We start from the raw sequence: 17,567 nt of genomic DNA on the forward strand, positions 1-17,567 counted from the left end.
TCTCTGGTCCATCCTGACTGCAGCTGGATGTCCCGCCACTCTTTGTCATGCTCTCTGACAGAGCTGCCAAACTCACCGTTTCTGTCAAAATGAGTGTCAGGCTTTTATAAAAGCCGATGGACGTTAACTTTAGAGCTGGCCAGTCAGGTTACATGGACTTTACCACTTCCAGCTTCACTTTCACCACCTGTTTTTTAAGATTTGTTTAGAAAATCTCTAAGGCCTCTTTTTTCTTCTTCTCTTTTCTTTTCTGAGCACCGGACTCAGATCGGACATTTTGAACCTTGAATCAAATAACAACATCAAAGTTGGATCAGTGGTCAAAGCACTGTTGTGTCGCGGGTGGGGGGGCTCATGACCACTGGTTCAAGGACTTTTGGGAAGAAAAAAATAAAAAGCTTTATGTAACTCAAATGTTACGCATTTTTTCCACAAAAAGACCTATTTTAAAAAAGTTTGAAAAATTCTGCAATTGTGGATTGTGTAACTGGTTCATTCATTCATTCAATCATTCATTCACTCACTCACTCACTCACTCATTCATTCATTCATTCCTTCATTCATGCCTGAGGTTTATATCTGTCTATAACTCATCATGTGGAGTGAGTTGGTGCGTTCATGTCTGGACTCTGTGTCCTACATGCAGATGAAGTGTTACAGTGTGTGTCATGTTCAGTGATGACTGTGCCCACTGACCTGCATAAAACCATTCAAACAAGCCTCACATCTTTTCCATCAGCTGGCCATAACTGAGCACACACAAGCAGAGTGTGTGTTTTCATTTAGTTGGAGCTGACATGGCCCATTGGACTGATGACATATGGCTTTTTTGCTGAATCAAACACACTCGGCCTTCATCCGTCCTCGAGCAGCAAACGCTGAGCTACTGAAGTGGATTTGATACCTGACCAAAGTAGGAATATTTTGTTAGCACCAGGCAGCTCATGGTTGGACCCAGGTTAATCAGGGTAATCACTTTAATTTAAGTAACTGGGTTAACAGAAGCTTTCTGAGATAATCTGATTTCTTCACCGCCATGTTAACAACAAGCCTAGTTTCCAGAGATTTCTCCCAGAAAAAAGTGTCTTTCTCTGCATGCGTAATGTCATAGAGGTTGGAGCTTATGTAAGAAAAGGTTTATTGTATAGAGGAGTCAAACTGTCCAGAACAGCCTGTCCCCAGTTAGATAAGAGGTGGCAAAGCCTCAAGCTGAAAGTGTAAATACTGACAGCAAAAATCTGCGGACATATTTGTTTCTCTATGCACCCTCGCATGCGTCCTTTTCCACCTCAGTCATGTTTTATTTGGGTTTATTCTATTTCTGTCATTCAGATTTCCCACTTCTGTTTTTTCCTGAACTTTTCTCTGCATGGCTCAGTTTCATCCGCCTGCTTCCAGTCAGATCACAAGACTTTCCAAATCTACCTCTGTGATATTTTATATACTGGGAAATGGACCAGCCAGTCTGAAAGCTTTTGTACATCTCAAAGAGTTATTACATTTATGCAGAGGAAACTGGACTGGCTAGGTGGTTAGCTTGTGTTGTACAATCCAATCATTCAATCCAAACTGATTTTAGAAAAGCATTATTTTATGAGTGAACATCTTCCAAGAACAATATTAGGTAAGATGAATGTTTAAAACACGTTGTTTTTCCCTGTTGCTGTTTTAGCACCTCTTATGGCAGTCCATCATGACTAAGTTTGTTTTTAATCATTATCCAAAACAAAATGTTGAGATGTTTGCAAATCGGCTGGTATTTAACCGAATCTCAGGGACCTTAGGCCGTATTCACACCAGGACGGTCTGGAGGAATTTCTCCTCATTCTTTGGTTTTCTTTGCTTTCCCTCTGTACGTTACCCATGTAAACCAAATCACCAGGACGATGTGCCGCAGTTACAGCAACTACTCACTAAGGGACGATATTCCCCAAAACAGCCACTGATCAAGAAGAAAGAATGCTGGAGGAAGAAAGAAAACCAAATAAACAACAGAGGAAGAACAATTGTATGCAGTCTGGTTTCTGTTTTTACTTTGGCAAATAATACAGGTAACAGAAGGTTTGCAGGGATCCCAAAAATCTGTTCCTGTGATATTACTAATGCAATCGCAATGTGTTGACTGCAGCTGCACAGCTACCCTCTCCTTTGTTAAACTGACTGAACAGAGCTATAGCCAACATTGCCGGATTGTCAAATAATTCTGCACTGATTTGAGCAGGGAAGTGAACAGTCCATGCACAACCCAGCCGGCCATTCTCAGGAGTTTCATCTGTAAAAGGGCAAAATAAAACACAGCTGGTTCTGGCTGCAGGCAGAATTCACATATCAACTTTAACCAGGAGAATTTGGGGCTTTTATGGACAATCATGTGGAAAATTATCCAATTTGATGTCATTTAAAGACTTTAAAAGAAAGTGTAATGGTATAACCCAGGAGGAACCAGATAAGTTGCAGTGGTTGAGTAACACAGCACCATCGTTGAATTATTGCTTTTTATTCCTTACTGTGTGGAATCATGTCTTTCAGTTGTAAATATATTTACAGAAAACTACTTCTTTAAGACATACAAAAATGTAAATAATCCTCATTTTAATTTCTGGAATGAATGAATGGTATGAAAAGAGATCTCACCTTCATGAAAAAGATTTGAAAAATGCACGTGCGATGTCTCCGCAGCTTTCTCCGCTGTTTCCATTGACACTTTCAGGTTTCTTACTAGTGAACTGTGTTAAAAGGACATGATTGTTACAGTCTGCTGAACAATGTTTGAAGGTTTCAATGTTTCCACCTGTTTCAGTCTCAGACATCAATGTTTACCTGGTGTTTGGTGGAAGTTCCAACACCTGAAACCCCAAATACTTGACCAATGATGTATCACTGTAACCTCACTATGTTGTGAAGAACTAGAATCTTTATTTAACCAAGATCTTAATCACAGCAGGTAACCACCGACAGTGGCTGAGTAGAAATATTCCTCATCACGACTGCCTAACCACCTCATCATGAGTGCAAGCAAACAGAGAGACATATCGGCTCAGATGTCACCTGGTCAAACAAGGTCTGCATGAGGTACTGAGGAACCAGGGAACTATAGCGAAAAATGGAACATAAAAGAGACACCACTGCACACATGATGGGAACAAGGTGCTGTTGGAATGCTACTACTCTAATAACCCTAGTGAGCGGGGCTATATGAAGAGATGGGGGATATATGGATACCTCAATGCCCACATTCTACACTGACATCAAAACAACTTGTAGCTCAGTGTTCCAGCATCCACAAACACCCACAGCGATCACAGTTAGAGATACAAGAAGATACAACATGCTAATGCTACAGCAAGGTGGAGCCAGGATGGTAGGTCAGAAGGGGGGAGTTAAGAGCAACTCCCCCCAGAGATTGGGTACCAATCCCCAATAATGATGAATGAGATGAATGAGAGAGAAACTGACCTGAGGGACAAGATCATGGCTAAGATGAGAGCCTGTCAACCCTGACACCAACTAGCAAGAATGAGTGAAGTACCACCAGATAGTCTTCTAGCTGATGTGAACGCAGCACTAAGAACAATCCCTACTGCAACCATCACTGAAACCAATGAGTTGATATGCAGTACAGAAACAGTGATCCTGGAGATGCTTGGCCAACAAATCATCAGTGTGAAGGGCAAGAAGGAGGCACCATGGAGGAGGAGGTTGGAATCCAAAATCCAGGCAACTCGGAGGGAAGTTAGTCAACATCTAGATGTCCTTAGCTGAGGCTCTGAAACTGTCAAACAAAGACTCCAAGCATTGGCTGCACGATAGAGTCCAGGAGAATAAACTGGCTGTTCTCCACTAAACCAGCTAAAGTGTCTTCCCCGCAGCAGAGTAATAACACACCTAACGCTAACCCACCAAGGCTGGAGACTGAACAATAATGGAAAAACATATGGGAGAAGGAGGCATCACAAGACAGTGAAGCACAGTCGTTAAAAGAACAATGAGTGGACCACAGCTCCCTCCCTGAACAAAGCCCAGTTATCATCACAGGCAGATATCCGACAGCAACTGCATTACAAGTGGCTGGGTTGTAAACCTCCTGGACAAGATAGAAATGCCTGGAAAACTTCTGTAGATCACCTAAAGGGTTAAAATATCCATCACAGTTTACCCCACAGAGCTACACACCACCGCTCCTGAGAGACTGGTGGTGGTTAAAAGAACAGAGCGTATAAGGCTGCCCAAAAATCTCTCAGAATTTGACCTTTTGAAGGAAAATTACCGAAAACATATTTGCTCTGGAAATATCGAGACACCGAATGACTGTATGAATGATCTACAGACAAATAAATTCATATCAAAACAAATGTAAAAAGAATTAAGCATGAATATTTCTGGGTCTACAAATGGAAACGGTGTAAACCCTCTTAAAGCTGCATGAAAGCTGGAGGGGTGGGGGTTCAGGACAAGCACAGATCAAAGAGATTCATACAACAAGAGGAGAGTGAGCGCCGTAGCAACCGGCATTTGTGTGAAAGGAGGGCACACCGGTGTGAGCGTGGAGAGAGTGGCACACAAACACAACCACAAAGACAAGCTTCCTGCCTCTGATAGTGTCGCTCTGAGATTGATCCCAGACACTCCTGACTGGCTGTAAGAATCCAGATCCTTCAACAAACACAGGAGTCTGTTTTCTGGATGATGAATGGAGCAAACCACCAAGCTCTCTGTCCGGCATGGCCGGGAACTTCACATTTCTCACAATTAAAGCCGTCCAAGAGGGTCAGTAATAGAGCTCTAAGTTAGAGAAGGCTCAGATCTGTCAGTCAAAAGCAGTGAAGTGTAGAGACCAAAGCTTGGAAATCAGAAACCAGTTTCTTAGAAACAGCAACATGCACTCTGAATGTCCAACAAATATTGTAATAATTAACATCTAATCCTCCACAGATCCATATAAAGCAAAGTATGCATGTTTTTGTTGGTGCAGCAAACACGGGGTCAGGATCAGTGTAAACCACCGGGTTCAGGTTTTTGGCTTTTGTGAAATGTCTCGACTGCTAACAGTTAAATTCCTACAAGTTCAGTTTTATTCATAATTTAATCTTCTCAATCATGAGTTTTTATCTAGTTTTTGGAAGCAAAATAAAATAATCTCATAGTCAACTCTATCTACATTGCATTTAGTGGACTGGTATATAAAGTAAAGGCGTGATGTATTATTCAAACCTTGAATTACACTTTGGTGAAATGACAGATCTGTTAACTGCTCTGGTCTGAACTCAGTCATCCAGTGATCTCATCTGATGTCTTCTGTAACTGAGGTGACCTCTGTACCTATGTGGATTTTTGTTTTTGTTGTTAAATGTGTTCCAGTAAACTGCTGACTCCCATCTTAGATTAATGGTTCACTAACTTCTCTAATCAGAAACATGACAGCTGTGGCATCTGGCTAAAGCACCTGCAGCTCATAGTGGAATGCCAGCTCTGGCTATCAGCTGTTTTCATCAGCTCCAAAGAGTCGATATTTCTGCACTTTTCTTTCTCCTGAGTGTCAGAATAGCCCATCTGAGTCATCCCCTTTTTTGAGACCCTTCCGTTGGGGTCCCAATCTTAAGGATCAAACCCTAAAGGGTGGAACTTGACACACTGCAATCCACTGAAAGAATCATCACTTCCCGTGCAACTCTGCAATAAGAACAAGTGAACAGAGCCATGTTAAATATACAGTGGATTTTGTTTTGTTTGTTTGTTTGTTTACAGCCACATGCCAAAAAGAACACAAACAGTCAGATGTCTGATATTTTCCTCCTCTGTTTCTGGGTCACGTTCGTTATTCTAATACAAGGAAGGCATAGCACTGCTATGACGTCACACTATGGTGTAGATGATGCATCTATTACTATCTGGTGTAAACTCCGCCTACCAGGTAAGGGTACGGTTAGCTGTGGAGATGCAGCAGGGATCAGGGCGTACCAAACCATCCCATACCGAGCCAGATCTGGGTGGAAATAGGGCTTCAGGTATAAAAACGTCCAAAGAGTGCATTCACACAGGTGCTGTTTGTACCACGTTAAATGAGTCCGCTTCCACGGATCAAACGATTTCTTTGACCAAATAAGCTCTGGTCTACCTCTGGCCCACAGTGGAGTTCACTTCTGGACTGTATGGAGTTATTGTTGCTCCACTGACTTGTTGAAGGAGAAAGATTTGTGTTTTTGGTCCTAACGAACCGGTTAGCTGGGTTTTCCTCTTTCTCCTGCTTTTTTATTTCTTTGTTGGGGGATTTCAGGCGATACCACCCCGAAATTATCTGTTAATGTAACTTCATAACTTTGTCCCGGTAGTTTGGTCCACATGGTGTCCAGGTGTGACAGCATTCCCCACCCAATCAAACCGAGCCTCCTGGACTATCCCAGTGTGAATGTGTCTGACTGGATCGCTTCCCAACCTTTCCAGATAAAAACAGGAAGATAAAACATACAGCCCTTGTAGTTTTGGGGATGTCTTTTAGGCCAGGAGTTTTTACTCGGCTGCTTCAGTTCTACGTGACAAAGAATCTTTAAAATAATATAAAATTACTTTATTACTTTATCTTATTTTACAAACTGTGTTAAATTATATTTTAATTTAATCAAAGACTTTTTAAATGCATACACATGCACCCTCCACCTTATCAAGTCCACTTTCTACTACCAGGTTGGACAGAACTGGTTTAGTCCTCTCTTAAACATAAAACAGTCTAACCCTAACCCCCACACCTTCATTCAGAAAATAAAAGCTTGTTTCGTACTACGGAGAGCAGAAGTACAACATAGATGCTTGGTTTGATTACATTTATCAGGAGATTGTGGTCATCCACATCCCTACAATTTATCGTTGACCAAATACACGCCCATGCATGGAAAGTCCATCCCAGCACACCCAGAGTGAGGAAATGTTTAGGGCTGCATGCATGTCTGCAGAGTCTGAGTCAGTTTGCTCAAACCAATACAGAAACTCTGTACCCATCCTTAATCTTGTGTGGCAGAGTAGTGTTGTGATTGGCTGAGATCTTTCTCTTTGTGGTTTATATGTGCTTCCTGTGTCTGAGGTGGTTTTCCACTGCAAAGAAATGTATGTTACATTTATTTGAGTTGTCAGTGAGAATAGTCTCTATCAGCGCTGTGCTGTCAGCTGGGATAGACTGCACCCCCTTCTCAACAGGATGGAACAGAAGAGGCAATCTATAGATAGATTTAGCCAATGATATTCTCTTAACATGGCTGTTAGTGAAAACTTTTAAATTAATCTTAAACTCTGCTATAAACTTCTTTTTTGTAAATTTAGGATTAAGAAAGTACCAATGGGGGCTAATAAGTCTATTAAAATAGAAGATATGTGACAATCAATTTCTATGGTGACAGCTACAACCAAATAAACAAATGTAGCACCAAACCGCACCACCTGGCACTAAATAGAAAAGACAAGCTAACGCAGCAGCTAATCTACTTAGCTTTAGCTTGCTAGCCACCAAAACAGAGGCCATCCCCCAGACCCGAACTACAGTAAAGTATTTTAGCAATCCACCCCTTCATCCCCACAAAACCAGGGATTAGACTCCATGAACCCGGTCATGTCTGAAACCAGGTACCAAGGTGGATAGGGTTTGTAATCTCTACTGTCTGTGTTCTGTGAGGCCATTGTAGCCGCTTTAGTTTGATGGTCGCCAGCTTCCCCCTGCAAATGCTGAGCCATTCCAAACTGATGCCTAGTCAGACAGTTCTGAATCAGACAGTTCCCAGTCAGGTAGTTCCCAGTCAGGTAGTTCCTAGTCAGACAGTTCCCAATCAGACAGTTCCCAATCAGGCAGTTCCCAGTCAGACAGTTTTCCAGTCAGACAGTTCCCAATCAGATAGTTCCCAGTCAGACAGTTTTCCAGTCAGACAGTTCCCAATCAGATAGTTCCCAGTCAGGCAGTTCCCAGTCAGACAGCAGTTTCAATACAAAACGTGACTCAGCTACATTTACTGGAGAATAAATTTCAACATAATTTTTTTAACATATTTATTGGAGCAAATTTCCAACAATCACCTAAAATAATATTTTATATTATATTGTATATAAATATAAACAAATAAATATGAGTAATGTCCAACTATATGATTTTTTCTGGACTTTCAAAGCAAACCACCAAATTCATGCGAGAGATCAAAATGATGTCACCTGACTGTATTTAACACAAAAATCTGATATTCAATTAGAAGTATTTTCTAACTTGAATCCATATTCATTTATACATTTGGATAGATTATAAATTCTCTATTTGCATGTTTTACTTTTAGTTGACAACACACAAAATGATTTTTTTTCACAAAATCTAACAAAATTATTATTATTATTATTATTATTATTATACAATTTGATGTTTCAGTTTCAGCAGCAGTTTCTGGGAAGCAGCACTAACAGTGGGGTTAGTCAAGGGAATCAGGTGGAACATAATACTGCTCATTTTATAAACCTAGCAGGTTGTTATAATAAAAAATGTGATCTGTGTAATTTGGGGCCTGGGCCCCTGTAAAGCCCTATGTCAAGAAATGCCCGTGGTCTATCGTATGATAACACCTTTCTAATGAAAAGAATTGATATCTAATTTGCTAATCCACTAGATCACTGGCATTAAGGTGCTAGTGATGCTAGCCTCTCCTACAAATCAAATAAAATCAAAGTCTTTACTGTCATTTGCACAGTAAGGAAATAAGTTTCCCTGAACATTGAAATTCTTACTTTGCCGTCCACACTGAATGCCATAAAAAGATTATCTATAAAATAAAATAATAATAAACGAAAATAAAAAATTTAAATAAACTGATTAAATAATCTGTGTACATAAATGTGCAGTGTGCTACATAAACTGTTTTACCACGATTCAACAATGAATGATTAACTGTGCAAAAACTGGTGTGTGCCGGGTACAGGCCATTGTTACAGACTCCTGTCAGTTGTTAAGGCGTCTGATGGCCGAGGGAAAAAAGAATTTCTGAGTCTGGTTGTCCTGCATTTCAGACCCCTGGATCTCTTTCTCATGAAGCGTATTGGGAGTATCTAATCCACTGGACCACTAGCGATGCTAGCCTCTCTTGCTAACACACATCCAAGAAAATAGATGAGTCAATGAGTAACTTGAAAAGCTTGAACCAGCAACAAACCACCAGCTGCTCAGATGCGGTGGAGGCTTTTTAATGGTCGCTGACTTTGGGAGGGATATCATTTCCTGCTACAACTATAGTCACCCTCGGATGCTCATTTCTCTATAAAGCAACAGAGCTTCCTAAAGCTGACTAATGAAAGCAAACTAAGTCTTAAGCTACGTTCATAGCACCAGGTTAAAAATTTACTAAAGGTAAAGAATCTGTTAATCAAGACGCATCCAGATGTTTCCGTATAGCTAGCTTTAAGCTTTCATGTTTGACAAAGGATAAGAATATTTATGAACCTCTTATTTGTCTTATTCAGTCATTTTTGGCTACTTAATACTAGAATCAGTTAGAAAACTACTGTTTTACATCAAATCACACGTACAATTTACTTGGATCTTGTAACAACAGACTCCTGTCCCCATATCAGTAATTATTTTCCTGGTTATCAAAGACAGGACTAACCTACATGTTCTTGAGCTCAGTCCAGGTTCCTTTATTTGTTGGGAGCAGGCTTTTGAAAGACTTGCACATCTATAAAATCACATACCACTCCAAAGAGTGGTCAGGAGCAGAGAAGGAAAGGTTATTTTATCCACATAATGACAGAAAAGGCCATCCACCACTTCAAAGTGCATAAAAAGCTAAATAAGTGACTCAGTGCAGCTCGTGTGCATCTGTCACAAAGACATCTTTGTATTTTTGTTTTTACCATTAATTAGATTGCCTGGGTATTGCTATGTTTTAAACCTCAGTTTCAGCTACACTGGACTCCATTCAGATGCCTGCATTGAGGTTACAGGAGGTACTGCCTTTCTTCATGCTGAGACCTTTATAAAGTAAAACCGCCCTGAGGGAAAACATCACCTGCAACCACAAACACACCGAGGCTTCGTTCAGCCTGTTGGTATTGATTTCTCTCCACACTAAGCCTCTTTTCTCCTCCATCCTCGGCCCATTAATCTGATTTATATCTGATGGTTTTCATTATATCAGCTTTCCAAATTTAGACTAGAGTTGCCTTACTGTAGATATTAAATTGGGCTTAGCACAGAACGGTTAATGATGATCACTGACACATACTGTCATACTCAGAGCAACCTCTGCTTTATTTATGGGATGACATCTGATCCATACGAGCTGGAAATCTTTCCCAGCTTTCCCTGTGAAGCTGCTGTTGCTCCAGCTGCTTGTTGGGCTCCATTACGTCTCACCAGCAGGACCATGTTGCTCTTACTGGTGCTTTCGCTGTGACTTTGCTCTTTTGTATTAGCAATAAGGCATTTCCCTCCAAGAAGAACAATCACATGACCTGATTTTTTAAAGGGCTTTTTCTTTTTGGAAGGCAGAAATCCTCCTTTCCTCTCACAGATCTGGGGATTATTCGCTTTCAGCACTGTGTCTCTGTTCATGGCTGCCGCCTACACCTCTTTGATTCTTCCTCTGCTCCTAACACCTGAACCTTGTGCTGATCCTACACCTGTATTTTTAGATATTTTTCACTTCTGAAAATAAAAAAATATAGTGTCATCTGATTTTTCATTCTTTGTTTTTCATCCAAACCACCTGTACTCTTAAAGGTGGTTATACGGTGGAGTGGTGGTTAGCCTCCTAACACCTGGAAGGTTCCTGTTTGTCTCCTGATACTCATCGAATGAAGCTGGGATAGGCTGAGATCCTGCAGTTTTTATGTGGTTAAATTATATTTTAATTTAATCAAAGACTTTTTAAATGCACAAACATGCACCCTCCACCTTATCAGGTCCACCCTCTACTACCAGGTCGGACAGAACTGCCTTAACTTCAGGTCTGGACTCTGTGGTGGCCAATCCCTGTGTGAAAATGATGTCTCCTGTTCCCTGAACCACTCTTTCACAATCTGAGCCCCATGAATCCTGGCATTGTAATCTTGGAATATGGCCGTGCCATCAGGAAGATGGAATAACCTGCTATATTCAAGTAATCAGCTGACCTCATTCTTTGGACACATAATGTTGCTGAGCCTAGATCTGAACCTAGACCTGATCCCAGACCTGGGTAAACTGCAGCAACCCCAGATCAAACCCCACGAGCTTGTACATTAGGCTCTAGGCATGATGGTTGTATCACTTCATCCTCTTCTCTTCTTATCCTGATGCTTCATCACTCTGGAACAGGATAAATCTGGACTCATCAGACCACATGACCCTCTTCCATGGCTCCAGAGTCCAGTCTTCATACTCCCTGAAGTCTTTTTCTCTGTTAGCCTCACTGGTTAGTGGTTTTCTTCTGGCTACACAGCTGTTCAGTCCCTTGAGTTCCCTCACATCGTTCATGTGAAAATGTTCTAACTTTCACTATTTAACATCGTCCTGAGTTCTGATTTCACCAAATGTGTAAGTGATCACTGATCACCATCATTCAGGACATTTTTTTCTGGCCACATTTCTTCCTGGAAGATGATAGTTTCCCACCATCCTTCCAGGTTTTAATAATGCGGTGGATAGTTCCTAACTTAGTTTTAGTAGTTTCTGCATCTCCTTAGATGTTTCCTCTGCTTGCTGCCAGTAATCTGACCCTTCTGAGACAGACTAACATCTTTTCCATAAACAAAGGATGTGTCTTCACACATGGTTCAGAAATGAGAAGATACTCACTGCATGAGTTGGGGTTAAAGAACTTGTAGCGGTGGAAAACAAAAGAATTTCCATGCAGGAATTATCCAATAGGAGGATCCTACCTGTTTGTAGTTAAACCAGGTGGCAAATTATTGTATTTATGTATTTAGGGGTGGGGTGGAGGGGGCAGGCAGTCTATAATCTAAATGATATTAAAATGTTTCATATGCAAATGTCAATATCTTTTTCTTGATATATTCTAGTTCTGAGCCATTGGGTCATTGTTAGATTTGTTGATGGTTCTTCCACCACCGTCTATTGTAATTGTCTAACATTTCTATAGTTGGCATTAAAACCTGCAAAAACATGCAGGTAAAAGTTTATTGAAAGCTTGTCTGCAGAAGAGTTCATCAAGGAGACGTAAGATGAGGGAATTCTTTGAGAAAAATGAGAAACTTTGAGACATTTTAATGTTTATGATTGGAAAATGGACATGACAGTTTATTCCTCATTATTAACCTCTTACTGAAATCATTTCAAACATTTTGGTATGATTTGAATTATTGGTCAACGGAATAAATAAAATGAAAAGTTATTTTTAAAAGTACTACACAATTTCAACTATTACTAAGCTGCCAAAGTAAAAATAAAAGTACAAACTTAAATACAATGAATTGCCTGTAACTTGTTAGAAGTCAAGTGCATTGTTTTGGTTTGGTTTTGTTTGGTTGTTTTGACTCAAGTGCATTAATGTATTCAACCATTTTCACTTCAAATTTAATCTGATTTATTAAAAATGATTACAACTAGATTAAAACCAAGTTTTATGCACTACATATATTCTATTAAAACCAATGTAACATTATGCATTATTCAGTAATCTTTGTAATCTGAAATGCAGTCTGTTTTCCACAATGGATGAAGATTTTTTTTTTTTTTTTTTATGCATGTTTGAATGCTAAATTTCCGAATCAACATCTAATTAACATTTTAATAATCAAATTATTTCATATGCACACAAAGTCAGTCTTAGCACTCCGTGGTGGTCCCATGACTATAAAATTAAAAGGAAAAGTACAAGAATTTCATCCATCTCCCTACATCAGAAAAAGGGTTTAATCAGGTGGAATCAATAAAAAATGTCATATATCCCTGTTTTCTTCAAAATTAAATGCTGATATTACAAACTTAATTATTTAAATCTGTAATGACTGTGAGATTTAAAAATCGGTCATTTTAATAGAAGTCAATGGGACATTTTTGGCCACAAAGGTCTCCAGAGGGAGTATCTGATACTACATAAAAATAACGATGACAAATTTTGCAGATAATTTTTGACATATCCAAGACTGTAATTACCACCAAAGCTCCATCCATTTGGTATTTATTATATGGAAAATAATTCATGTTTTGTGGGGGATTTTTGAAATGAATAAAGAAATAATTCATTATTCATTCATTTACATTCATTTTTTCTTTTTTGTGCATGTACATTCTTCCACCAATGTCACCAAATGATGGTAAATTTTAGGAAAGCGCACAAGCGTTAATTAACTTAAACATATTAATCACTTCAGTGCTTTTCCAGTGGGAGCTCTGACCTGTTTCACTGAATTCAGGTCTTGACTCACTTCTGATCGGGATGTTTTTATGGAAATTTCCAGAAGACGCCAAACGGCTTAGTGGATTACTACATGCACTTTGGTTTGAGTATATTTGATTTCTTGCATTTGATCTTTTTTTCTGCTTTTTATTTAATTTCTTTTAAAGTTTGTTTTTAAAGCACTTGTTATTGCTTTCCTGCACCCCGCAGGACTTATTTGGCTTATTTTGCCTATATAGTCCATTCCTAAGTTGCACAGGTTGTCATCTCAAGTGAATATCAGATATTTAGGAGCCAATAATGAAACTAAGTCAAATTTTTCTAACCTCTGAAATTTCACTTCTGTTTCTACATTTCTTCTTTCACCTATTTCCTCTAGTGAAGTTGTGTAATCAGTAATAAGCAAAATAGAAACTAAAATAGGATTGAATCACACTTGAGTGTGAGAAAAGTCACATGTATTTCACTATATATATATATATATATGTGTGTGTGTGTGTGTGTGTGTGTATGTATTTGTTGTTGTGCTGCATTTAAACTGCACTGAACCACAACAGAAATCTGATGAAATGCATTGATTTTTTTTTTTTTTTCCTTTTTTTTTTTTTTTTTTCCCCCAACAGTTATGTCCTGATGAGCTGTTGAGGCATAAAGATAGCAGAGGAGCTATTACTGAATCCGCCAAACACATCTCTGAGCCTCTGGCAATAATAAGCACACACACATTTAAACTTATTTACAACTCTATATCAATAAGGAAAGCCATGGAAACCCCGATGACACCAACCCCTGCAGCAGACAGACCAGAGAAAACGAGTAGGATTAAAAAATATAAAGTAGAAGAAAGAAGACTCGTCCGACCGCTGTGCTGCTGTAACCTACTGAGGAACAGAGAATATTGATCAGCTGCTTTCCTACTGCTTTCCGCCTCATTATCCAATAACACGGACACAGCTGTCTTTGGTCAAGCTGTTCACAAAGATTCATCACAACATGCTCTGTAGCTCGTCTTATGCATGCAGGGACGAAGTCATCTATGAAGTTTATCTGAATGCTTTGCATCCCAGAAAAAGCTTGGTTTCCATTTGAAGTTTGTAGTTTTATGTAAGAAATGTTGCACTTTGAAACTTTACTCAGGAAAAGAATAAAACTCGATGGAAACTTGTGAAACTTATTCCCCCGTCTATCTTCCAGGGCCTGCTCCTCTACAACATGAACAAGATGAAGAACTTTAAGAGGCGTTTCTCTTTGTCCGTCCCTCGCACCGAGACCATTGAGGAGAACGAGTTCACGGAGCAGATCAACCAGCTGAACATAAGGCACACTCAGGGTAGGAAAACTTCTCTCATTCGGTAACCCGACTCTTTCATGTCACACTGCCACTGGCTCCATGGCTTCTGTGGTGGTATAGACATTAAGGCATTAACAGAGGTGGGTAGTAACAAGTTATATTTATTTATGTAACTTTGGAGAAGACATACTCTAAAGGTCCATTTATGCTCTACGCTAAAGATGGACATAGGAACTTTTGTCCTGGAAATGGGATTTTTGAAGTGAGTCGAATCTTAAGGAGCCTTTTCTTTCAAAGCGCCACTCAGAAGACTGGCTCGTTCTTATTTTATTTTATTTTTTTTTTAATAGAATTCAATAAGTGGTAACAATTTTTTTTTCTTATCAAGAAAACAAAAATTGACAATTAAAAGGTCAACTCTGGATTAGAATAATTCAAACTTATGCACACCATCTACTCTGTTCTGGGAATTATTCTCAAAAATTGGTCATAATTTCATTTGACTTGTGTTTTGATAGTAATCATTCCATGAGGTGGCTCGATATCCACATGCTTTGACAGTGAGATCATTATACCTCACCAACAAACTTTGTGGCACAATAAAAAATAACCAGGCTGCAATTAAATTCATGGCAAAGCAACTTACATTTTCTGCATATGGACATTTTAGTAATGCAAAAACTCACAATATATAAAAATAAATAATTAAAATATGTACCTTTTATAAAATCTACAAGATTACAAAGTAAAATATAGAAGCTCTAAAGTGGACAGAGCTGGCTTTCCTGGTTTCTTCCCATAGATTCTTGGGATTTGAACTGTGTTTGGTTTGGATGCCGATGCTAGAGTCTTTCAGCTGAGTTTCTCCCTGTCATGCTGCATCCTGGTACTGTGTGTGCAGTAGGGATGTGAATCCCCACCACTGAGGTATGATACGCATCTCGATATTCTGCCAGTAATGCGATACATTAGCGAAACAGTGAAGCTTCCTGCCGATATGATGCAACATGGTTCGCCCCCTCTGGACGAGGCAGTTCATTAATAATTTGACAAAGATTTGACTTTATACAGTGCAATTTGTTTCTGTATGATACATTATGCGATTCAGCATGTGGTTTCTAAATAACATCATTATTTTGTCCTCTCTTTCTCTGAAGGATGTATTTGATACTTGTTTTCTATACAGCAAACCAAATTCAACTCAAAAAGAAGATGCAATTAAATATGGTACCAGGGTTTGTTTTATTTCTAACAAACACTAAATCATGAACAGTTTTTTTTTTTTTCTTCTTTTCTTTTTCATTAAATTTATTTACAATCTCATTTTCTACTTTTAATTATTTAGGCAATTTCTTTTTGGGAGAAAAAAAACAAACTTGGACCATTCGCCTACAGCCCTTTTCTCAGGTGCTTTTACTAATATTATTTTCTGTCTGTCTCTTAAAAAACTTACATAGCTGAATATCTCCTTCTGTGGTCTCGCTTCACTCCATGTTTGCTGTTTACTAACTGCCACCCAAGAGGTTGATGATGTGTTCAAGGCGCGTCGAAACACGGTTGCAGAAAAGATCATCTGTGTAATAGTACATGTAACTATGGGTTTTACCGATGTGGACACGCTATGAGAGATGCATTGCGCGGTTAGCTGGCTGTATCCAATGTATGCTGGAGCTAGCGGTGCAATCGTATACGTCTGTCTCTGACCACCGATTCAAGTCGATGAATTTCTTTATCCTTAATATGCAAACATCTTCCGTACAGCATCACCGTTTTCCTGGTCAGTGGCCCTGCCTGCACCCCATACAAACCTGTCTACCACTTGGTTAGATAATTATTCCTCCTATGTGTATTTCAGAAGCTGTTCATTATTTCCCTCACCTCATTCGTGGCCCCTTAAAGTTCAGCCCTCTCTAGCCAACATCTGCACAGCACCAGTAATTTATAGAGATGACATCCTCTTGCTGTTCCACTCTCACCAGATATCTGAACCTCATCCATCTTCATAAATGTGTACATGGCTTTTTTATTACCAGCAGACACCACACCAGCAAATCTGCAATACTGAAAAGTAATATTGAAAAACACAAACGGGCTGCTGTTTTTTGTCAACATAGTTCATCCTTCAGCTTTCAACTTCACTTGCAGGACTGCATTTGAAAAAGGTTTCATTCTTTTCTTGTTTTTTCTCTCTGCATCTTAATGCTACAGCGTGACTTCAACACTGTGGTATTTCCTTTTTATTGATTGTTGCTATGCACTAAAAAGCAGTAAAGTTACAGTATACTTCCCGAAATTCTGGCACCAAAGCAACATATTTGGTTATATCGAAGGGTTTCTGTTGTGAGGGAATGGAAGAGGAGGACCCAACTGACCCAGTTGGTGCAGCAGGCATTTATTGCATTTGCTTGTAAAGGTTCTGTCTTCACTTGTTCAATGTAAAATTTTAAATTTAACCATGGCCCTGTGATAGACTACAAACCTGTCCAGGGTGCCGAGATAGGCTCCAGCCCCCCAGACCCTGAACTGGTATGAATATATGAATTATTGATTGACTAATTCAATGTAAATGTAAACCAATAATCTAAAATAAATTAATTTAAATAAGCCTTTTATGAAAATGTTGAATAAAAAAACTAGGAAACAATTGCTCAGAATTGCTACATTTGGCAGAAACAGAAGCACAGAGTGCTTCTAGATGAAGAATCATTCGGGACTTGGCTCTTCTAAGGGAGCCGAATCTATGAAAGAGCCTAATCTCTGACAAGAAATTAAGCAAATCACTACATTTAGTGACCTATCATCCATCTACTGGCTACATGTTTACGTTAGTGAGTGTTGTGTTAAAAAAAAACTCAATAGAAACCATTTAAAGAAACATGTATGATTTAATGCATTCAGTTGCACTTATAATCTGGATT

At 39.2% G+C, this 17,567-nt stretch overlaps 1 protein-coding gene across 2 annotated transcripts in view; it reads left to right on the forward strand.

Annotated features, from left to right (window-relative positions):
• The window catches only part of cdk18 (cyclin dependent kinase 18), a 90,946-nt gene that overhangs the window by 19,412 nt on the left and 53,967 nt on the right, over positions 1 to 17,567 (forward strand). Inside the window, exons 1-2 of one of the 2 annotated variants that reach the window (XM_041978590.1) lie at positions 13,988 to 14,462; positions 14,553 to 14,688. In XM_041978590.1, coding sequence (XP_041834524.1) covers positions 14,571 to 14,688 — 118 coding nt within the window. In that variant the 5' untranslated portion in view covers positions 13,988 to 14,462; positions 14,553 to 14,570. Of the gene's footprint in view, positions 1 to 13,987; positions 14,463 to 14,552; positions 14,689 to 17,567 lie in introns of those variants that run through there. The other variant, XM_041978583.1, reaches the window with a different exon arrangement.

This window comes from Melanotaenia boesemani, chromosome 3 (genome assembly GCF_017639745.1).
Source record: "Melanotaenia boesemani isolate fMelBoe1 chromosome 3, fMelBoe1.pri, whole genome shotgun sequence".
Taxonomy (NCBI): domain Eukaryota; kingdom Metazoa; phylum Chordata; class Actinopteri; order Atheriniformes; family Melanotaeniidae; genus Melanotaenia; species Melanotaenia boesemani.